The sequence below is a fragment of the Aythya fuligula genome, chromosome 4 (assembly GCF_009819795.1).
Source record: "Aythya fuligula isolate bAytFul2 chromosome 4, bAytFul2.pri, whole genome shotgun sequence".
Taxonomy (NCBI): Eukaryota; Metazoa; Chordata; class Aves; order Anseriformes; family Anatidae; genus Aythya; species Aythya fuligula.
In genome coordinates this window covers 71,164,805-71,187,035 of record NC_045562.1, presented here as the reverse complement: position 1 = coordinate 71,187,035, position 22,231 = coordinate 71,164,805, and the positions used below count along the sequence as shown (strand labels likewise).

The following is a 22,231-nucleotide window of genomic DNA, read 5'->3' as shown; positions in this document are numbered from 1 at the left end:
CTATTCCTTCTTGTGGAAGAGGCTGGGGGCGGTCTCGTTGCTGGGTTCAGGCATGACTTGAATCTTTTGGTTTTTGAGGGCAGCTTCCCTCATCTTGTAGTACATGAACTCGTTCTGCTTGAACATGCGCAGCTCCATCTCCGTCTGGACACGCATGACCTGAGGGACACAACATGGGGGATCTCAAAGCAAGTGAAAAAACCCTTTCAAGTGAAAAACGCTTTCCTAAGGGTTTTGGGACACCTTTTCCAGGTGCCCCAAAAGCAGGACCAAGGCTGGCTGGGCACAGACAGAATTTACTTTCTCAGTCCTGGTTGCCTGTGAGCCATGAAGGTGAAGAAGGCATCAGCCCTTCCTGCACCCAGCTCTTCTGCTGGGAAACCTCACGCTCCCAAACATCCCTGGATTCGCCATGAGCAGTCATTCATGGTGCTGCATTGTGGCATAGGTTCAGAAGGGATTTTAGGAAACGTTTTTACACCTGTCTGTGAGTTTCTTCAACCTTCTTTAGGAGCACAGAAGTAAGCATGTGTCATATATTCAGTATTTTCATCCTGAAGAAACTGGAAAGGGAAATGGAGGTGCTGGAGCCTCAAGCCCTGATATATATACATATAGGCAAACAGCCAACAGATAGTTTGGCTTCAGGCCTAAGATAATTATTTTCCTCATGACATAAAATTGCACTAAGATTATAGCTCTGCTGTAATGGGGACTAAGACATCAGTGAAAGATTTCACTTGGTGTTGTGTAATTTTTTTGGCTAATAAAGGAGAATTCTGTAAAGCCAGCAGGTCACACTGGGTGAGTTAAAGGTTAAAGAAACGATCAATCCCCAGATGCAATTGTAAGGAGTTCATCACAGCTGAGCAGATACAATTCCCCTGGGATCTGCACATCTTGGCCCTAAGCTAAGGTATAGATCTATTGGTCATTTGAGAATAAAAATGCATTGCAGCCCAGAAGGACTGGGGAGGGGTAAATAAAGAAGAATGGTCACCAATATAAGATGGAGAATATTGGTTGGTAAGCTGGGAACAGGCCCCCATACATAATTTGATATAGTCAAACTGTAACGCCATCCATCTGGGAGCAATGCAATCAGGCTGTTTGAAGAATGGGAGCCTCTGTCCTTGGGCACAGCAGTTTTAAAAAAAGATTCAGGGGTTCACTGGCTATTTTTAATGCATGTCCTGGTGCTGGATAGAAGCTATTTTTCAGGGATGAAAATTTCCACTAGGAAGGAACGTGCATTTTCCAGCAGACTGTAACATGATTATGAATGGAACTGTACCGGGGCAGATAGCAGAGACAAGAAGGGAGATCCTGACACCTACCTCCAGGTCTTTGGTAATGGGGTGGGAAGGTCCGTGGGTTATCAGGAGGATGGCATAGGCTTTACAGATCATGCCATGCCCGGCTTCGATGAGGCCAGCGTGCCAGTGGGTCACTCCTGCCCGCATCACAGCCATGCCCAGCTGCGCGTTGTTGGGATGGTATATTTTCCTGGAAAAGCATTGAGTAATTTTAGTTCAGGAGAGGTCTGAGTTCCCAAATGTTTGCCAACGATGTGACACGTTTTCCAAAGAGCAGGCTGTGTATTCAGGTGAAGACCCTATTGAATTTGGTGCCAGTGAAACGTGCGGCCCCGCTTAAAAAGGGTCAGGAGGACATGAGTTACACAGGGACATGAGATGTTGTGAAAGAGGGTGAACAACCTGCAGACAGTGTGAGCTAGACATCTGGATTGGAGAATAGCAAGGTTTATCACTCCACAGGATTTTGGCACAGACAAAACCCAGAGCTGACCCTACAGCCCAGATGGCACAAAACATAAAATCAGAGATTTAATGAAGGCCTAAATTGAGAATGCAATAGTCATCAGATTTTCATTAGTCAAGGCCCAAATCCACATATTCAAGGGGCATCTTGGGTGACACTCATTTGACACAGTTTCCCTTTTCTCTACGACTTCTCCTTCCTGCAGGTTGCAGGGGAACAGACCATGCCCTGAAGCAATGGTTTCTTTGTCCTGCAGCCAGGCTCTGTGCTTTGCTACCAGGGCAGCCCTGAGATGCTTCTGAACAAATCAAAGAGGCTAATAAAAGATGACCCAAACCACCTGGCAGATACAATTCAGTAAATTGAGGTATTTGGGAGCTCTTGTGCATTTAGGAAGGGGCTTTCTGTCTGCTGATATAATCAGGACCAAATCCAAATGTCACTACTGCTGTCCTGGTGGGAGCAGACTAAGAAAATAATTTCTGTAACACGCTGCCTAACATTGCACAACCACAGAGAGCTGCTGAAAGCAGGGCAATGCCATACATGTAGCCGTCCACCATCCTCTTGGCGTAGTCAGCTGCTTCCTCAAACATCTGGAGGTAGGAGAGCACCTCGGAGGCAATGCTGAGGATCCTCAGGAGGTAGAGGTTTGTGTCCCCCAGCACAGGCTCCTGTTTCTTCAGGCAGTCACGGCACAATTTCACAACCTACATCCAGGGGAAGCAGGGAAATAAAGCCAGAGCACCACCAGCCTGAATCTGACCCCCAGAGCCCTGTGTGTTGTGTGGTCCACACCAGCCCTAGAGGACAAGTCAGGCTCTGTGAAGGCTGGGGAAGATAGGATATGCTTTTATCTGTCCAGAAACATCAGTCTAACAAAATGATTGGGGCTCAGATCATGCCCTCGTGAGGAAGATGTGATTATACCTCTCATGCCATCCACCCAACCTCCTACCACACTTGATGCAAGGAATGCTCCCGATCGCCCCGTGGGGCTGCAGACACGCACTGCCCCATGTCCATCTCTCCTCTGTGTTGTGATTCCAACTACCAAGAGGGCAAGAGGCAGCTGGGGGTGTTCAGATTACAGAAATGGGGCTTTGTTTCCCCCCATAAATAATTGACTCAAAGAGGGACGAGACCTGCTGTCCCTAGCACCACACGTACAAAAGCATGGGGACTCACCTCGTGGTAAACTCCCTCCAGGCGGGCCTTGTTGATCTTCTCCAGCGTGTCCTTGGAGAACTGGATAACCTCCTTCACCGTCTCTGCAGAGGGCTGGGGACAAAATTAGGAAAGCCAGTGAGGAAAACCCACCATTCCTGCTGCTGGCTGGATTTGCTGGGTGCCTCCTCAGGCCTGGCCTGGCCTGAAACCACCCCATAACCAAACTCAGGGGTGAAGATCCTACTGACTTCAGCAAGAGCACGGCCGGGCCACCATCAGGGCAGCAGCCATAGATATCTGGCATGGATCCTCAATTCTTTCCTCTGCTTTTCTCCTCTGGAGAAAGGACAGAAGCAGCCCTGCTACCAGGAGGCCTCACGAGACACCAGAGAGGCTGTGAAAATGAGAGAAGGTGAACAGCCACCGGTCAGCGTGTACCAGGCACTCCTAATGCCTGGAATAAATGAGATGGAACGAGGTGGAATAAGGATAGGAAAGCTTATATTACTAATTTTTTACCTATTCTGCTCTCTTTAGATCTAAATGCCCCAAGACAGTTTACCTCGGATTTCAGTCACATCCAGGGGGTGAAATGTGTTTCCCCATATACCTCAGAGACGTTTGGATTTCACCGTGGATTGGAAGACATCCAGGCATGATGCACATCCAGGCATGTCTGTCCAAACACTAACCAGCCCCTAATTAGCTGCCCTCCATTTCATGCTGAAATATAAAATACCTTTATCCAGCACCATCAGGTATCCTCTGCTTTTCTGAGCTGTTCAAAGCTGCATTTTCAAACTTCTGAAAATTTAGTGCAGAAGAAAACCAGTAGCTTTTCAGAGCTATAGGCCCCATATGTTCATGGACGTGTATGTATGTGCTATGATTTATTATTCTATATTATTAGACAGGAACTATCACGGCTAATCAGATCATAGCAGCTGTTTGAGCAGTGCACGGGGTATCTTAGTGGCAAGAGCACTTTCAAAGTCAATGTTAATGTCAGTGCAGATCTGCTCTGCTGTCTGAGCACAGACTCCCAGAATAGGCACTTTAACAGCACTTCCACAGCAGCTTCATCTATTAAAACCTCTCTCCTGCATTTCCTAGCCCCCTAATCCTGTTGCCATCATAAACAATGCTGCTCTTTGGAAGGGGTGATGGACCGGAGGCTGGAGCAGCTGCTGAGGATGCGAGGTGTCAATCCTGCAGACATTCAGGGAGCTTTTTCCACACAGCTGTGAGCGCTGCCGCTGTCAGGAGAGCGAGCCTGGGTTCGGGGAATGTGATACAGCCGGCATGCTCTGCGGGTGAGCTCAGTCCAGATACTTATTGTTCAGGAGGGTATTTTTAATAGCTGAAATCACGCACCTGGCATAGTTACAAGTTGTTGTTGTTTTTTTTTTTAATGCCAGCTTTAGATGGTGGAGCACACGTATCAGAAAGTGCGTGTGTTCCTGCTGCACTGCAGGGCACCTGGAAGGATCACGAAAAGGGGACGCTGCCTCTCAGTGCTCCACAGGAGATGTTGAGATCTTCCTGAGAGCGGGGCTGGGATTCTTTTATGCAGCCCATCGCAGGAGCTGTTTGAAAATACTTCTAGGGGAAGTCAGATGAAAGGGCTTCTACCTCTGCGACAGCTTTACATTAGATGTGGGGAGTTTCAGTAGCCAGAATTAGCTCTGAAATGAAGCTTGATAATTTGGAAAAGGGATTATATATCGATGTCTTTCGCAATAGCTTGCTTTTTGTAAAGCTTCCAGGAGTAGAAATCCCCTAAACTAAAACTGTCACAGATTAAAAATAATAATAATAATGATAATAATAATGCACTTATATCCTTGGGCAGAGGAGCCAAAAAGGAGATCTGACAGCTACCAGCATGCTCAGAAACTGGAGCTGCTGGCCAAGCAACATATCCTAATGCTGACAGCAAGACACAGCCCTCCCACTCAGTGATTTGCCAGGCCTCCAGAGAAAACACAGGTGACTGGAAAATGAATGGGCCAACACACTAATTCTTCCCAGTAAGTCTGCCCAAAGCAGCCATGCACAGAGGAATGCCAGGGGAAAGATCAAATTCGCTGTGACCGGCTGGTGCGATGAGGGCTGGAGGGTCAGATTCCCACCTTCCCAGAGCCAGCATGATGGTACATCTTTTACAAATACCACAGCTTCAGCAGGGCCAGTTAGTCCTGTCATCATGAATTATAGATATACATATAATACATATATATATCAGAATAATATGTTATCCCCTGTTCTGCTGTTCAAAACTTCAATTCCATTCAGCTCCTCACAAAAAGCCCAATCTAAATGTCAGCATTTTTCTCCACTCTAGACCTCATTTTCCAAGAGTTTAGCATGCTGCCTGTTGCTGGACTGTTAGGTTAGAGTTAAAGGCAACTTTTGTGGGCTTTTTAAAACTGAAAAGCTGCAGGCATGTTGCACAGTAGGGACTAAACCAACCTTGCACGGTGTGTTTGAGTTGGCATTGCGCTCAATAATGTTTCAGTTCTGACCTCATTTTTCACATTAGCACTCTTCGGGCTTCTGCCAAAACCTGCCTCTGCTGCTCCTGGGTGTCCCCAGGCTGTGGAGGAGACGGAACCACCTCTGGGTTTGGGCACCACAGGGCCATACCTTGTTGTCCCCCTCCTTCACCGCCAGCATCAGGTCGTCCTTGATCTGTTTCTTGCAGTGCTCGCAGGTGCAGTCAAAGTAATACTGCTTCTTCAGCTGCCTCCGCCGCTCCTCACTCACGTTGAGGAAATCCACGTAGGACACGGTCAGCTCGTCCCCCGGGGAGATCTTGCTCAGTGCCCGCAGCTCGATCCTGGGTGTGAAGAAGGCAAGAAAAGGACTTGGAGAAGTGAAAGCAGCCATTGAGGCACCAGGGACAAATCCTACTAACAGCCCTTGCCCTCAGGTACTGCTTTAGCAATGCAGGGATGTGCAGCAGTCTGTTAACTGAATAGGGAGTGAAAACACAGCCACACCAGTTTCTCCTGCCCTTCTGCCAGTCCCTGTCTGGGATACACTGGAAAGCAGAAAGTGCTCCACTCGGGGTGAATGGAGGGGTAAATTTAGGCATAAAATCTTATTATGATTCAAGGGATCTTGCCAGAAGAGATCCCTGAGATCAGAAGTACACGACGAGCCTTGCAAAATGCTGAGTTTGGACTTTGGGGCTTTTTTGAGCGCCGCTTGTGTTCTGCTCGCACATCCCTGGCCAGACTCCCAGATCCCGAGCCGGGCTGCTTTCGGTATCATTTTCACTCGGAAAAGCTCAGAGATGTTCTTGCTGGGCACTGGAAAAGCCCTAACCCTTTTCGTGCATCTCTACATAGACCCTTAGGAACGGTTCACTGGGAATGGTTTATTTTCTATTATAGCCCATTTGATCTGATGCCTAGTGCCAATATCAAACACAAGGAAATCACCAGTCTGTTACCAAACCAAATCCACAGCAAACCCTTGCATATTGACAGGACTTTGGAAGGTCAGATCTTTGCATCTGCCTTTATTTCAACTCTTTTCCTGTAAAACATCTCAAATGCCCTTGCTGTTCATCTCCAGAAAGAGAAATATCTCAGCTACTCTGGGCCACCTCTCCACCTCGGGGTCTGGATAAGCACGGAGGGCTGAAGAATTAACCCAGAAGCACCCCCTGTGAGTGCTGTTTCCGTATCCATCTGCTTCCCCATCTTCTAGTGCCTCGCTCTAAGGCTCATCCAGAAGCCAGGACGTTTGTATCAGCTCAGCTCCCTGTTTTAGGAGAAGGCTCTAGGGGATGCCCAGCTGCCAAACCAGGACGAGGAGCTGCTTGGACTGAGCACCACAGCAAGGCTGGTGGCTAAAAGCAGGGCAGTGGCACATCAGTTTGAGGACAGTGAGGCCACCAGGATGGGAGTCACCCAGGGGTCTTCCTCCATCGGTGGCCTGATCTTGCTGCACCCTGTGGTATGTTTTATGCAACCAAGGGGGTTTGCTGGCTCCCACCTGAACACGAGGTCCTTTAGGACCAGTGTAGGTCCAAAGTGAAGGTCCAAAGACATACCCAGGTGCATCTTCTGGGATGGATGGGGGGAACTTCTCCTGCATGATCATGTTTCTGTAAAGGCACTGTCATTCCCATTAGGAAACCCTCAAGGGGCATACCTCTAAGTCTGTCTGCTGTGCTAAACTGCTGTGAAAACTACTCTTTGAGGATGGTCTTGACCTTTTCTGGGCATTAGGTCACATCAACAGCATATTCCGTACTAAATTTATCACCGAACATGCCATCATCACAACGGGCAGCTATCAGTTCTGCCCTAACCACGGGCAAATGCCCCCGGGAGAAAGGTGCGACCCACTTCTCCTGGAGAAAGTGCACAAATCAGAGCAATTTCCATCCGAAAGTTACATGCAGAAACGTTCCCCTTCACACTTAACGGGATCCTCGTTAACGTGAGTCATGCAACCAGAGAAGCAGAAGCAAGCCTTGACTTTTATGATGCCCCTGGTAGCCTAAGCACCGTAGGTGTATTTTAAGCCGTGATCCCTTGGGTCGAGGGGATTGATAGCGTTTCGGACAAGCCTGGACACAGATGGTATATTTTAAATGCTACAGTTAAAGAGACACTGTCAGCCGAGATAGCCCCTTGGACCTTGAAAGGTGTGGGCACGGGCACCACGAGCTCAGGGAACTCAAAGCTCAGGAATAGGAACCTTAATCAGAAGTAAAACTCATCTGCCCATTTTTATGGTCCTCTTTGTAATGCTCTGAGGCAATGGTGAGGAAAGGCACTGCAAAAGTGTTTTGCCTCTGATTTGAGGAAATTGCCTGCTTGTTTGAAATTGAAGTTTAAAGACAACAGTGTCCCTTTAACTAGACTGACTATAACATACCAGGTGAAGTGAGATAAGCAGAAAATTTGTGTGGTTTTTTTTGTTTGTTTGTTTGTTTGCACATGTTTTAGTGAATTCTTCATGAAAAGAGAAATGCTCGGATCAGGTAACAGTGGCATCATTAAAGGTAAAACATTAATCAGGCATTATGATAAAAAAAGAGGGATGAAGCCTACACCTCATGGTATTGCTATTGTAGTCAGTGCATTCAAAGGGCACTGTCTGTTGCACAAGAAATGTGGGCTGTTTAGTATGTCAGTAATGCAGCCGTTTCCCATCTCGTAGTACGCAAGGTTTTATTTTGGGCCGTGTAAGATTAGCGAGACCTTGCTCTGACTTTCATGCTCTCGCTGCGGTCGCTGGGGGGTGAAATGAGAAGTGGAGGGGAAATACTGAAAGGGAGGGAGCCACGGAAAAGGTTGGACGGGAAGGGAGGGAATTTGCAGTCGGGGAGGCATTACTGCTGTTGTTTTAATTTACCACAAAATGCAGAGTTAAGTGAGGTTTGGGTTTAGTGGGGCTTTACACAGGGGAGGAATAGAAGTTTGGAAAAAGGAGAAGGTGAAATTGTCCACAAACAGAGGGCTTTTGGAGCCGCTCGGTGCTGTTTGCAGCTTCATTAACACAGGGCATGAGGGTACGGGGCGAGGGGAAGGACGATGCTCTCAGGAGTGACCCACCTCATCTGTGTGTGGAACATTGATCTTACAGCCTCATGACTGAAAGACAAAACAGACATCTGCAGTTTACACAGGTGCAAGTACAACAAAAGGAACTGGGCGAACTGGGATCGTCTGGGCTGGGGGTGATGGGGCTCCCGGCGCTTGGCTCGTGTCTTGCTGCATGAGGGCACAAAGAGCTCTGCTCTTTCTGTACAGCTGTTGTAACCCTATCACAGCAGATTCGGGGGACAGCTGTCCTGCACTGTGATTTTAGGAGTGCTGTCAGCCAGAGGATGAGCAAAACCCGCTCCTGACATTTGCTATTTGGGGCTAGTTCTCCTGCACAGACCAGAAACATCACCACCACCATCAGTACTCATGCTCTACAAAGCATAGCGTGAAATGGAAATTAGACTGGGATATCAGCAACGAGGGCTGTGCAGTATGATGAGTTTAGTGGCTCCCCAAACCCGGGATTGTGCCCTGAGCGCTGATCGAGAGCTCAGTTCCTGCAGCAGTAGCTGCTCTTATCACCAGGTTTCAACAGAAGGGCAAGAAACCTGGCCAGTTGCACAACCCAACCAGAGCGCTGAGGTTTATTCAAGTCAGCAACAGGCCACATGTGGGAGCTTAGAGGGTTTTTTGGCCGTGAGAACTGGAGTGCACAAGCAATACGCTAATTAAAGAAGAGGAGGCTGCGGAGTCACCTTTTAGGCTCAGCATTGAAGCTTGCTGAACACGGAAATTTATAAAATCTTAAGACCGAGCAGAAAATGTTGATGAAATGCTGTGGCTGTGGAGTTTTTGGCAATCAGCTAATGTCTCGCACACGATGCACTTGCTGCATCAGCAATGGTTTATGCCCATTCTGGCCTGGGAGGAGGCTGCAGAGGGCAGAGCATCCCTCCCATCCCTGCCCTGAGCCCTGAGAGCAGCAGCCTCTGCTCCCAGCTCTGCCAGGGCTTCCCTGCATTCCCCGCTGTGCTCTCACCCTCTTCCCATCTCACACGTCTTGCAAATGTTTCCTTACAGGGTTTGGGTGGCAATGGGGAACGCACAGCGCCTTGGGGTATCCTGCACTCGCACGTGACTCAGTTTGCAGATAACAGTCACATTTTCCATTAAGAACCCGTTGCTAAATAGTTAATCAGTAATTAATAGAGATTGTACGCTCTCACAAGGATGAGGACTTGTGTTAGAAATGGCTATAAGCACATCAGTAACAGTGATATAGCTGACTGCAAGCTTTGGTTATGAAAAACTCTTGGACTGTGGACTCAATATAATCTTTAATAATTCATTAACCAAAACTGTTCCTGAACTGTTTATAAATAAAACTTCCATTAAAGTGATCTAGTCAGCTACTTACCACTTTATCTGTCTATTTTGAGTCTGATTTCAAGACACACGGGGAAAATTATTTGCTGGTTTGCTGGATTTGAGGTCAAGCCCTGCTGATAAGTTGTGTGCATTTGCTTGGTGCATCAATTTTTTAAATAACAAGGAGAGAAGAAAACAGCTCCTCTTTAGAAAGAAAATCCTGTGGGTTTTTTGGTTCTGGACTACAAAAGGAAATGAGAATGAATAGATTTTCTGGGGCAGGGATCTGGTGCTCTGGGGTTAGCAGTCTGTTATGTGAGTTGCCTGTTAGGATGCATCCCTGCTGCGCCCAAGGGAAGAAACCCACTCACTTGCCGTTGTTGAAGATGACGGTACAGTTGGGCCAGCAGTCGTGGTTGGCTTGGCAGAGGTTGGGGAAGATTCCTACACCAACAGCTTGCAGTCCTCTTTGGTCGCTGAGGGTGAAGGCATTGCAGTTGATCTAGTCCCAAAACACAGGCAGGAAGAAGCATTAAAGGAGAAAAAGTTGAGCTCAGCTACACTCAGGATGTCTCAGCTCCTGCTGATGGTTAGGAGAGGTGCATCTCCAGCATCCCCAAACTTTAGGGAGAAAGAAGTATTGCCTACAAGATTGTTGTAGGAGGTAACTGCAGAAATGACATCTTTACTTGGGATAAAGCATCAGAAGAAGAGATGCGAGGCAGGACTCCAGCAGATGGACCAGCTCAGAGCAGGGCTGAGTAATGCTGCAGAATATTGCCTGTTAATATTCATTCAGGATGCTTAAGATATATTTTGTCTGACCATGCTTTGCTTTCCTTATATTGGCTTTCTGCAGATAATTCAGGAAAAGGCCACAGGAGAATGAATTTGAGGCAGAGCATTCGCAGAAAGCAAAGTTCATGCTTAAAAACCAGGAGTCAGTGTCGGAAATTAACTTTGCATTCAGCCTGGGCACACATCTGCTGGGTGGCCCCCAGAGCTGACAAAAACCAATTGCAGCAGTTTGGTATGAGTCCCAGGCAATGAATTTTCAAAATGATTACTTTGGGGTGACATATATACCAAGAATGAGTGATTCTGACTTTCTGTACCATACATTATCACATACCAACTGTTTAGGGAAGAGTTTTGAGCCACAAACATAAACAAGCAAAGAATTTGCAAAAAGCAAGTACGATAGGATATACCAAAGGAAATCATTAACTCTGCTGCTAATTGCTTTAATTCCTTAATAGTTTTATTTCCTTTCTTATCTAAAGCTGTGCTTCATCCAAACTGCCTTACTGCTACGTGGGCAAGCCGTGCCTGTCACTAGCACATGGCTCTCCCTGTGCCCAGTGGGCTGGATTTGCTCTTTGGGGTGGGTACCAAAGGATGCTCTGTGTCCCCCCCCAGGGGAAAACGATGTCCCATCGGGTTAGCACAGCCCGGGATGTGCCAGGCTGTGCCAAGGCTGTGGGCAGAGCTGCTCAGCCTGAACTGGCCTCGGGGAATTTCCCTCTCTGCTACACTTAAGACGAAAATGTGTAGTTAACATGTTAGGAAAGGCCATTATGAAGTATATTTTGTATATTTTATCTACTTATATATATAGATATGCAAAAATGTAATGTATACGATATATAATAGACTAATGCATATACTAAAATGGATCTGCTATATACTAATTAAGTATACATATTCAAAATATATATTTAAATAGATTTTCTTAGTTCTTAGGTGCAGAGAGGTGCTTAGTGGGACTTGTGATGCTGGTGCAGCACCTGCAGCTGAGATAGCCACTTGCCTGCATGTTTAGACAGATGAAAAATCCAGACCTTGAACTTGCTGTGCTTCAGTTTTCCCACGTGAGTGCAGATGGGGAGTGTGGCAGTATTCATTAAGTCAGATATCATCAAGGGTGGGTATGAGACTTCTTCTGGGCACCTGGCACAGCCCATGGCACTAAAAGCAGCCCCCCTTTGCCCTCCCAGCCCTCGGACGTACCACTCCGAATATGTGGGAGATGTACTGCATGCCGAACTGCTGGCTCTGGGGCGGCCAGAACTCCAGGAAGCTCTCCACGTCAACACGGAGGTCCTTTTTCTCCTCCTCGCCGAAGTTTTCCACGTGGTTCTGCAGGTCATCAATGGAGACCAGGCAGCCCTCCGACAGCCCGCTGCCTTCCCTCTCCATCTTCCACATGATGCGAGCTGCCAACCTGGCCAGGAGAGAGCCCCGAGCACCGTGCACCAGCAGAGCCAGCGACGTGCTCCTCCAGAACAAGGACAGGGATGGAGGGACACCAAAATTTATTTTAGGGGTGGGAACAGGACAGGTCCTGCATCGACTGGCTGGTGGCTGGCCTCATCTGGGAGTTTTAAAGGAAAGGAAGTTGTGGGGTTTTTCAGAGGTGTCTCTGTTCTCATCTGGAGAAGTGTTACAGGCCCCATTTCCCTGGGGATTCCTGTTATTTTCCTACCAGGACGTGAATCTAAATCAGTGTATCCTGGAGGCAAGCTGGGGACCAGCCCAGCTCCTCTCAGCCTCTCCTGGATTTTCCCCACTTCCTAAACTGCCCAAGGTGGCTTCGCCTCATCACATTCAGCTGCAGTAGAGTTTTTGGGGCCCAGCACCAAAAAAAAAAAAGTCACAACCCTGTCACACCACAGATCATCCTCCAGATCCCCAGCCTGTGAGCTCAGGGACACTTCTGGCCTTCCCCAAAGCAGCTCCTGCCTCCAGCCTACCCAAGGCAGGACACCCGGCTCTTCCTTGCCACCTTTCTTATCAATATTTAAAAACACCTGAAGTGTGGGAGACAGAGGGATTTGGCCAACCTCTTTTTGGTGGTTTGTGGGGACAGGACAAGGGGCATTTCCGCAAAAATGGAGCCCAGGCAGTTCCGCACCAACACGCGAAAGAACTTCTCCACGGTGAGGGTGATGGAGCGCTGGGACAGGCTGCCCAGGGAGGTTGTGGAGTCTCCTTCTCTGGAGATATTCAAGGACCGTCTGGATGCCTACCTGGGCAGCCTGCTCTAGGGAACCTGCTTTGGCAGAGGGGTTGGACCCGATGGTCTCTTGGGGTCCCTTCCAACCCCTACAATTCTGCAACTCTGTGGTTCTGTGATTCTCCCAAAGGATGCCCCATCCTCTCCCACCACCCCCAAGGCCTGTTAGTGAGCCCTGGCACTGGGTCCAGCTCCCACCTGATGTTTTCAGTGGGTGCCTTGCCGTGCCTCTTGATGGCGGAGCACTCGTTCTTGTGGTTCAGCCAGGCGGCCCTCTGGCAGGTGCGGTCGCAGTAGTAGGCGAACTTGCACTGGCCGCAGCGGTGGAGCCTCTCCTGGCGTTTGAAGCAGGTGTGGCAGACGACGTGTGTCAGGCTGGAAGGACAGAAGGACACAGGGGATCATTTCTTGGAGATATGGGCAGCTCCACAAACAAGGGTTCTGCCCATGGGGACCTCCCACCCCCCCAGGATGGACCCCCAGCCATTTTGGGAGGACACAGAAACACCCCGCGTCGTTTAATCCTTGTCCACTTGCACACTGAGGTTGCTTTGCTGCTTGGCTATGCCAAAGAGGCAAACATTTTGTTTAAAAGAGGAAAGCAATAAAGCTCTCAGCCCTTCTGTCTGCAGCTCGTCTGCTCCTCCTCAGCACCGCCGCTGTGAGGAGGGTTCTCGGCCTGCTTTTCTTTTCTGTCTGGCCCGTGCTGAAGCCTCAGCCACCCATGTGCTGGGCAGAAAGCAGATGCCTAATGAATCTCTTGCTCAGGCGAACGTGAAGAACAATGTGAAGGCAGCGAGCCAGCCTGAGAGCTTCATCTGTCTGCAGAGCCTCCGGATTTGGCTGAGCTGGAACCCATCCCAGGCCCTGCATCCCACATCCTGCAGGGGCCAGGGCTCAAAACAGAGCAGCGACCATACAAATACACATCCAAAACAGCAGGACACAGCAGCACACAGCTCCAGGATGGGTGGGTTTGGGGCTCTCCTGGCCCCGGTGACTCCAGAAAGATGCTTAGCATGGGTCTGCAGATCCCAGGCAGGCTCCTGGAGGTTCAGTAGCCCCCAAGCACGACTCCTAAGGGTCGAGTGGATTTTTAGCTGCCCCAGGATGGACAAGCAGCACCAAACAGCTGAATACAGAGGAAAGATGAATTCTCAATAGCTCATGGGAGCACTGGCTGGGGTAGGACCTGGGGCGGACTGAAATACCAAGTTTAAGGAGCCATACTTGCATTTATGGCCACCATAAGATTTTATTAATACATCCAAAGGATCTTTCAGCTTCACAAGGCTAGTGCTGAGCTGAGAACATCAGTGATTTAGTGCTGGTTGGTGGCCCAGCATACGCCACCCATAAACAGCAAGGTGACAAGTACAGAGCCTGGGAGGATGTGCTCTGCTCTCAGGGCATGAAGTACACCTCCCTGATTAGTCTGGCATTAGCTTTAGCACTGTGCTCTTCAGGCCACTTCAAGCTGTCCTGCAGATGGTTTGGTGATGCACATTTCTCCTTCAAATCCCAAAGCTTGACGTGTCTTTCTCTGGCCAGCAGCAAGTGCTGCTCTCTGGCTACTCCAGCTCCTGTGGTTTATTGTGAGTTAGATGGCCATGGGGCAGCTGGAAAACAGCTTTCAAAACTAGCAGGTTTCTTCTTTGGGGGTGTCAAAACAGGATTTCCAAGAAGCATCCTACAATTGTATGTATGTAACTATAACCAAGGGGGAGGAATATATCAGAGGGCACAGATGAAAGCTAACCCAACATCCTCCCTCCAAGACTGCCCAGGGTCCTGGATCAAGGGGAAACTTTCCCTGTGTGCTCCATTTCACATGCCCAGATGCTTTATCTTGGCACTTGCTTTTTTGGGAAGGAGGAGGAGACCCTTTGGGACTTTCCCCCTGCTGCTACAGCAGGCTTTTCCCTTCCTGATCCACTGTCCCCTCAAAATTAGCTTCTCCAGCAACTGCACGCTTCACTTCTGCCTCCAGCCAGGCTCAACAGTAGGGGAGAATTCAAATTCCTATTGCTTAGACACTGCCAGCCCCAGAAGGAAAGCTCTCCTCATTGCAGAAAGACCACTGAACACTGGGACTTCATTGCCAGGGGAACATTATTGCCCACCACAGGGAAACTGAGGCACGAGGAAACAAAAACTGTGTTGGGATTCACACGAGAACACTTTGTCACAGGGGGGAATCAGCCCCAGAGCCCCAGAGTCCCAGTCACAAGACCGTCCTGCCTCTCCACTCTATATACATATATATAAACATATGTATGCATGTTTATATCTATCCCAGCACGCTTAAAATGCATTTTCATTCCTCTGGCACTATTGCACGAGCTGCTGACACAACCCACCCCGTGTGCTGGCTCTTGCAAGACGAAGAGGGCCATTGATTTAAAGCAGGATGACCTGCAGCAGGCAGCACCACGTGTAAAAATGAGGTTTGGGAAATGATAGGAGACGTGCTGGTGCACGGAGAGAACCCGATGCAAGGCAAGCAGTCGGCACGGGGCAGGGGGTTGTGCGTGTCCAGGGAGGGGGATGCAGCCTGCTCCGTTAAGTCAAATGGAAGAGCTGGGAGGTGGTGAAAAATGCAAGGCTGGGCTCTGTCAGCTGTCAAGTCAGGGGGGCAGAGAGGTGCAAGAGAGATTACACTCCTTGTAAGGCAAAGGAGAGGCAGGGAGCTGATAAAACCCGCAGGGTTGAGCTGTGCCGGGAAGCACGGGGAGATATGTCCTGCGGGGAGCGGGGCTCCCTCCTGCCACTCACATGTTTTGGGGACAGTCAGCAAGTGAGCAGGCAGCTAAAGGATTCTCCCTGCAGGAGGAGAATATGGTGCAGCAGAACCCCTGACCACAAACAGGGGCTTATCTCCCCCTGGTCCCCTCTCAAAAAATGAAAAAATGCCAAAATATTGGCTCTGCATTTTGCTATTTATTGTATAGGGTGTCCAGCGTTTCCAAAGCTTTCCTAACTGGGGGAGCTTATTGCCAGCCCTAGAAAGCTCTCGTTTCTGAGGAGATGCAGAAATGCACCCCCCAAAAAAAAAATAAAAAAAAAGGTTATACAAGATTTCCTGAGGAAGCAAAAGAACAGCTCTTACGGCAGTGACACTGCAGATACGATTATTCATAGTAATCTGCGTAGGATGGCAGGTATAAAAAATACCACGTTTCTCACAAAACTCTCATGAGATCCTCAGCTTTCAGGAATGGTTTAAAAAAAGAATGGATGTGTTGGTGATGTGCCAGGCCTCCAGGGGCCTACTCTTAGTGCTGAAATAAATAAATAAATTGGGAGACGCAGGTACTGGAGCCCCCTTACCTAAATCTTCAACAAACTTTGCTCACATTGCTCAGTCACTGCCTGACCCTGTAAGCACCTAAATCACCCAGGTGGAGTCCTGCAAGCCCCTGCTGTGCCAGAGGTGCTCAGAGACAAATGCCCTGAAGGCAGATGGCAAAATGGGACTCTCCTTTGGTCCCAGGGCTTGACCTTATGACAGGTTCTGATGCCATCTGTCCTGGAGGCAGACAACACCAAAGGCTTGCAGTGGTCCACATCTTCCTCTGGCATCCCCTCTGCAATAGTTAAGGTACCCCAAGGGCGTGGGGAACCTTAACTGAGGTTAAATCCAATCTCTCCTTGGTCTATAAAAGCTTTTCTGGCTGGCTTAGGAAGTGTTTAATACAACCAAACATTGGGGTTATAGCAGCCTTTATGTGTCCAAAGAGGGCCATTCCTTCATGGCCAGGATGCTGCACAGCCAGGCAGCTCTGAAGGTTCCTGAAGGGATGTGTGGCACCTGCCCAGGAGCTCTGGAGGTCTGAACCTTTAAAGACCGAGTGTTCTGCTCCTTTGCTTTAACACAGGTACAATCAGACTGCTTTTTGCTGTGCCAGTGTACGTCGTGGCCTGTAGGGTGACCGCTGGCCATTCATTCACTGCCTCACTGCGCTCATGTACTGCAGATGGTGAGAACATCTTTATTTTATCCTGGCCAAAAGCAGGATCTTCCTTAGCACTGTGATTTCTTCAGCCCATCCTGGCCTTGCCAGGTCAGGGATTTAGGATGGACTTGGAGGGCAGATGCCACTGGCTGACTCACCAAATGACTTTCTGGGGAGCCTCAGGTTTCCTTGGCCTCTCATCCCAGTGTCAGCAGAGCTGAGCTCTGCAGGGCTCGTGAGCTCTGGTGTTACACAGATGAGACACACAGCTACTACTGTCACAAAAGCAGCAATTCAATAAGCCAGCCAACTAATTCAAGAGGTGACAGAGCACTGCTAGCTACACCACGGCTCCCCCAGGCACGGTTCTCAGAGCAGAAGCAGCAACCAGCTCCAGCGACTGCCTGGATTGGATTCAGATGCATTCAGATCCCTCGGACCTGCCAGGTCAAAGGGCTGAGCACTGCCGTAGGAAATATATTCACCTCGCCTTTGAAAAATGCCCGAGGCAGCTATCTGCCAGCCGTTTCACACCCAGCCCCCAGGGCACCTCATCTGCTGGTGTGGAAAGGCACAGTGAGATGGCTGCAGTGCAAAGGGACAGAGGAGGAGCTCGCAGAATAGCTGCTGGCCATGCTGAGGAGCTCACAAACTATTCAAAGTGAGTTTGTTCTATTCTGTACACAATAGATGACACACACAGATGACATAAATTACACCTAAGTCCACCTGCTTTGTATTTATTATTGGCTGGCTAAGCATCCCTCTCCTCAACAGCTTGAAGAGGACAGCAGAAAAATTGCCAAAGGTGTAGGCAAAGTCCACTTAGCTTTCAAGGCAAGGTCTTAACACATTAAACCCAGCAGTCTAAGGAAATCCACCTACCCCTTCAGCAGGGAAAGAAGAAGGGAGCTATTCAATAATCAGCTTCTCCTGGAGGTACTTGTAATGGTGAATTATCAGTGCAAGAAGAGTTTTGCTCCTTTAAAAGTGGGGGGTTGGAGCTCAGTACTTTTATCTTCAAAATGCCACGGATGACACATCGTAGTTTATCTGATTTGAGTGAATGATTTGTTTTAGAGCTGTTTTAGACTTTCTTATTTTTAGCCTTTCATTACAAGCTTTCTCAGCCTCATTTTAAAGAGGTGTGGCTGTGGTTTTCTTTCAAAAAGCTGAGTTTTCTCCCCAGTTTTACTTAAGCTTTTGAACTAGGAATAAAAAATCAAAGCCCAGAGGAAAAAAAAAAAAAAAAAAAAAAAAAAAAAAAAAAAAAAAAGATATGATCACATTAGCTCTCAGTTTTTATTGATGTCAGCTCAAAATAATTGCTTCCATAATACCTTCAGAGTCATATTATTATGGAAAATTTTGCATTCCTTATATCCCTAGGTCATCCCAGCTACATTAACAGAGCTCCCCACATTTCCCTTGGAAAATGTCTGCTTCATACATCACTCATCAAGCAGATCTCCGAGTGATCTTGGCTTTCTACCACGTGGCACTGTTTACCTTGACTACTCTCTCATCAATCCCACTGGGTAAAAAGCAAACCCCTCACGAGAAGGTTGACAGAAATATATCGGGCCTCCCCCTGCCTGTGGGAAATGTAAACTCTTACAGGTTTGAGAGCCAACGTGCATGCTAGAGGAGAAGGTCACATACTGTACATTGAGGCCAGGCAATGGGAATGTCACCGTCCTGAGGGGAGCTGTGAGGAAAGGAGACCTTTCAAAGAGAGAGAGAAGAGGGAGGGAAGGATTAAAGCTCAGCAAATAAGCAGAGCACAAGAACAAGCTTCAGTTGCAGGTAATGGCCAACCAGGGAACCATGGTGTTAAGCAAAACGTTAGCCTTGAGATGAGCTGGCCGATGTCTGTAGGAACCTTCTTTACCTTCACTGTGAGCTTGCTGTACTTTTGGACCAGAAGTCTCAGGCACTGATGCTAAGATGACTACAACTGGGTTGAAAAGGACATGTCCCCATAAGCCTCAATGACTGAGGTCCCTGGGACCTTTAGGGGTTTCCATGGTGGGATGCAGTCTGCACGTTTAGACACCACATCTGTGCCCTAGCTAAGCAGAGATCTGGTCAAAACACTCAGTGGGGTCTGGAGAGCCATTTGGCTCAGCAAGGTAGGTGAGCCTGTCTTCGTAGGAGAGCTGCTCCAGCCCTTTGACCACCTTAGTGGAATCATTTTCCATAGTATGGCCACACCAAGAAAACAATGCTGTACCTCTGAAGAGCTGCTCCCACTAATCCAGAAAAGATGCCTTCACTTCGCTTGCTGCGTTGCCACACTGCGTGCAGGCACACAGAAGATTGCAGTGTGGTCATTATAGGATTACGGCCATCAATATAAATAACAGCCAGAACTTGCTTTTCACCAGCATAAACCGGGGCTCACCATCCACCCTGTGACCAGACTTCCCATAGAACTGAGCTCCTAAAATAGCTGCTAAGTACAGACCAAATTTTCAAAGCGCTCGGCACTCTTGTGCTTCCCTTACATGCAAGAGAAAGCTGAGCTCTGTGGAAAATCGAGTCTCCTATTTGGTAGGACCTCAGCCAAAAAACTGAACCTACCAGCCACTCATATTTGAATTCCCTTTCCATAACTCACAAACACGCCGCTTTCAGCAAGAGACTGAGATGCTGATGGTAATTAGGATGACAGACTGACTTTGGGTGTCCCAGTGCAGGTTGAGCACCTTTTTAACAGTGTAGGCTCGATACCAATTTAGGACCTGGAAAAAACACGTGGAAAAACACATGCCTCTTCATTGGACTCTTCACCAATGCAAGGGTGACAGCAGTTCTTTCAGGGCAAAACCACCATGGCTAGCGGGAATTTATTCTTGCTGGTGCCAGAAGGATCCAGGCTGCCCTTCTATTTATTATTTCCAATTCAATTGGAGTTATATGCAACTGAACACCCTGGGGCAGTGGTGTAAGGTACCTTCAAAACCAAAGCCCTGTGTGCGTGTGAAAAAACGTCAGAATACTTTTCATGAGAAAAAACGAACGCTCCCTTTATATCTCAGGCCCAGGATATCCCCTGCTGAGTGCTAACTGAGAAGTATTCAGCTGGCAATGCCCGCTTCAGAGATTTGGGGAATGGATTTCACCACTGACACGTACAAAGTGCCCTGGGATGAAATGTGCCACAGGAGGGTGAGAGCCCGCTGCTATTGCAGGGCAGCATGAAGAAGCAGCAGAGAGAAGAATGACTGAAACCATCCCCATCCTCTGCAGTCTCAGAGAAGAGATGTGTTCACCTCCTTGCTGCTCTGGTAGTTAAAAAAACACAGCCTGGCTAAGGAGGGAAGCACATCTCTCCCCTTCTGATGTTTTCTGTTGGAAATCTAAGCCTGGGCTGCTCTGTGTGCGTCATGCTCACAACATTTCAGGTAGAAGAACAGAAATTGTCAACCAGCAATCAAAAGGCAAAATGTTTTCATTGATTTAATTAGTATTTTTAATAAGGCATATGGGAGAAGTCATCATTCATAGGAGCTTCTGAAACAGAATATCACAGCAAGATCCCAGCTAGTGACACAATGAAAGTATGAGAGTTAGAAGGACACGTCAAGGAGAGATGCTTTTGTCACTAACTACTGTAATTGAACTCGGGGTTAAGAATTTAAGAACTTAATATTAAAAAATAAATAAATAAATAAATAAATAAAAAGCATTTTAATTGTGAGCTCTTGTAAAGACATTAAAATAAAAATTGAAAACAGTGCAATTGTTGCTGTGGTATAGATTCACAAATATGTTCATCCACTGACAGTATAAGGGCAAGGAAAAAGTGAATGAAAGACAGAAAAAAATCAATTATTTCCTCCTATTTGATCCCTAATTCTCTGCTATTGCCAGATCACACAGTAGCACATACCAGCTGTAGCTGCAGCACTTCACTTAAACGCTCCAAGATGACCAGCGTTAAAACAAAAGTATGAGCTCTGCTTGAATTGCAGACTCCATTAGCAGAACTGATTCAGCCAGGGAAAGCCCAGCTGGGCAGGATCATCTACTGCCCTAGTTAGTGTGCAGAACATTTGCTAAACGCACTGGCAATTTGGGAAAAAAAAAAAAAAAAAAAAAAAAAATTAAAAAATGGGACAAATTCTGTTCTCGGTTACTGCATTATAAGGCTGAACAGATTCCATTCATGTCGGAGGCTCTAAACTAAATTTATTTAGGAGATTAACATAGAAATTGTCTCTTCGTGTCGTTTAGCTTTCAGGCTAATTAAGTGAATTTTCCATTGATTTGAACGGCAGAAGTGGGCACCTACCAGCCACTGCCACTCCAGCAGTGCGGGTTGGCTGAAAGCTGCTCATCCTTAAAATGAGCAGCAGAGAAGAAAAATGCACCTGCACCAAAATTTAGCTTCAGGCTATATCAACATGAACAAAAAGGTTAAAAGTACTCTCACGCAAGAGTGAACGTAGAAACCTGCCTCCAGTTAACTTAGCAAGTCAGAAATATAAAATTACTTGAAGAGAAGCAACACCACTTGCAGATCCCCAGGAGCCTCTAGTTTGAAGATAGCTGGCTATGAATTTGTATGTAGGGATGGGGGGGGATAACACACGTGAGCACAGCAGAGTGTAACTCACTCTTATCACACATTTTACATTGGAGGCTTCAGCAAAGCCTGTCTGAGGCTGCTGGAACTGAATTACATGCGCTCCTGGCAGCTCACTGCGGTGTAACGTGGGTCCAGTTTCGTGAGGCACCGAGCACATGCAGCTTGCACTGCCTTTGGTAAAAGCTGACAGCACTGAGCACCTTGCAAGGTCATATCCTGGAAGAAAATTGTGCTTTATTTAAATTTAAAAAAGCAGGTCTGAGCCCCAGGAAGGATATTCACTGCAAGCTATGGATGTGCCTTTACAGAAGTGCTTCTGACTTCCCTTCACGCCCCTCTCTGATGCTATCCAGACACTTTCAAGCTTCCACCCGCCCAGCCAGATGACATTTTGCATCAAGACAACTTTCGATCTCGGTTTTTACGAGTACTTTTCCCTCTTACCTATCAAAAACCACGGCAGCGTAGGCTGGCTCCGCAAAGATGACATCCCCGGGCAGGAATTCCTTCTGTGCTTTCAAGCCCCTGCCTTTGCCTTCAGACGTGAACACTTCGACTGACTCCATTCCCCCTTTAGTCATCCCCGGGACCCCCAGGGTATCTCAGGGCGAGCCAAATCTCCCGTCACTCCTGTCAACTTTGTCTGGCCACAGGACCACGCTTATAAAAGGGCTGGCCTACCCCCACCCCCGGCCGCACCGTTTCCCATAGGAGGGCAAAGGGGTGGGAGCAGGAAAAGCAGGAGGAGAAGATCTCCCGTGCGATATTGGCAGCCTAGGCAGGGAAGAAGGTGCAGGGCTGGGTCTTCTGCTGCATTAGGAAACCCCTCTCCAAA

At 48.0% G+C, this 22,231-nt stretch overlaps 1 protein-coding gene across 2 annotated transcripts; it reads right to left on the bottom strand.

The window, feature by feature from the left end:
* On the bottom strand, positions 1–21,977 carry SMYD1 (SET and MYND domain containing 1). Of its 2 annotated transcripts, XM_032187397.1 has the most exons (10): positions 21,841–21,977; positions 13,045–13,221; positions 11,841–12,054; positions 10,202–10,332; positions 8,529–8,567; positions 5,599–5,791; positions 2,971–3,063; positions 2,329–2,492; positions 1,338–1,506; positions 1–159 (listed from the first exon to the last, which is right to left on the bottom strand). In XM_032187397.1, exons 1-10 carry the CDS (start codon positions 21,975–21,977, stop codon positions 1–3), a joined length of 1,476 nt encoding a protein of 491 aa, XP_032043288.1. The 2 variants fall into 2 exon arrangements, with proteins under 2 accessions (XP_032043288.1, XP_032043289.1); XM_032187398.1 differs by lacking the exon at positions 8,529–8,567.
* Positions 21,978–22,231: the final 254 nt, after the last annotated feature.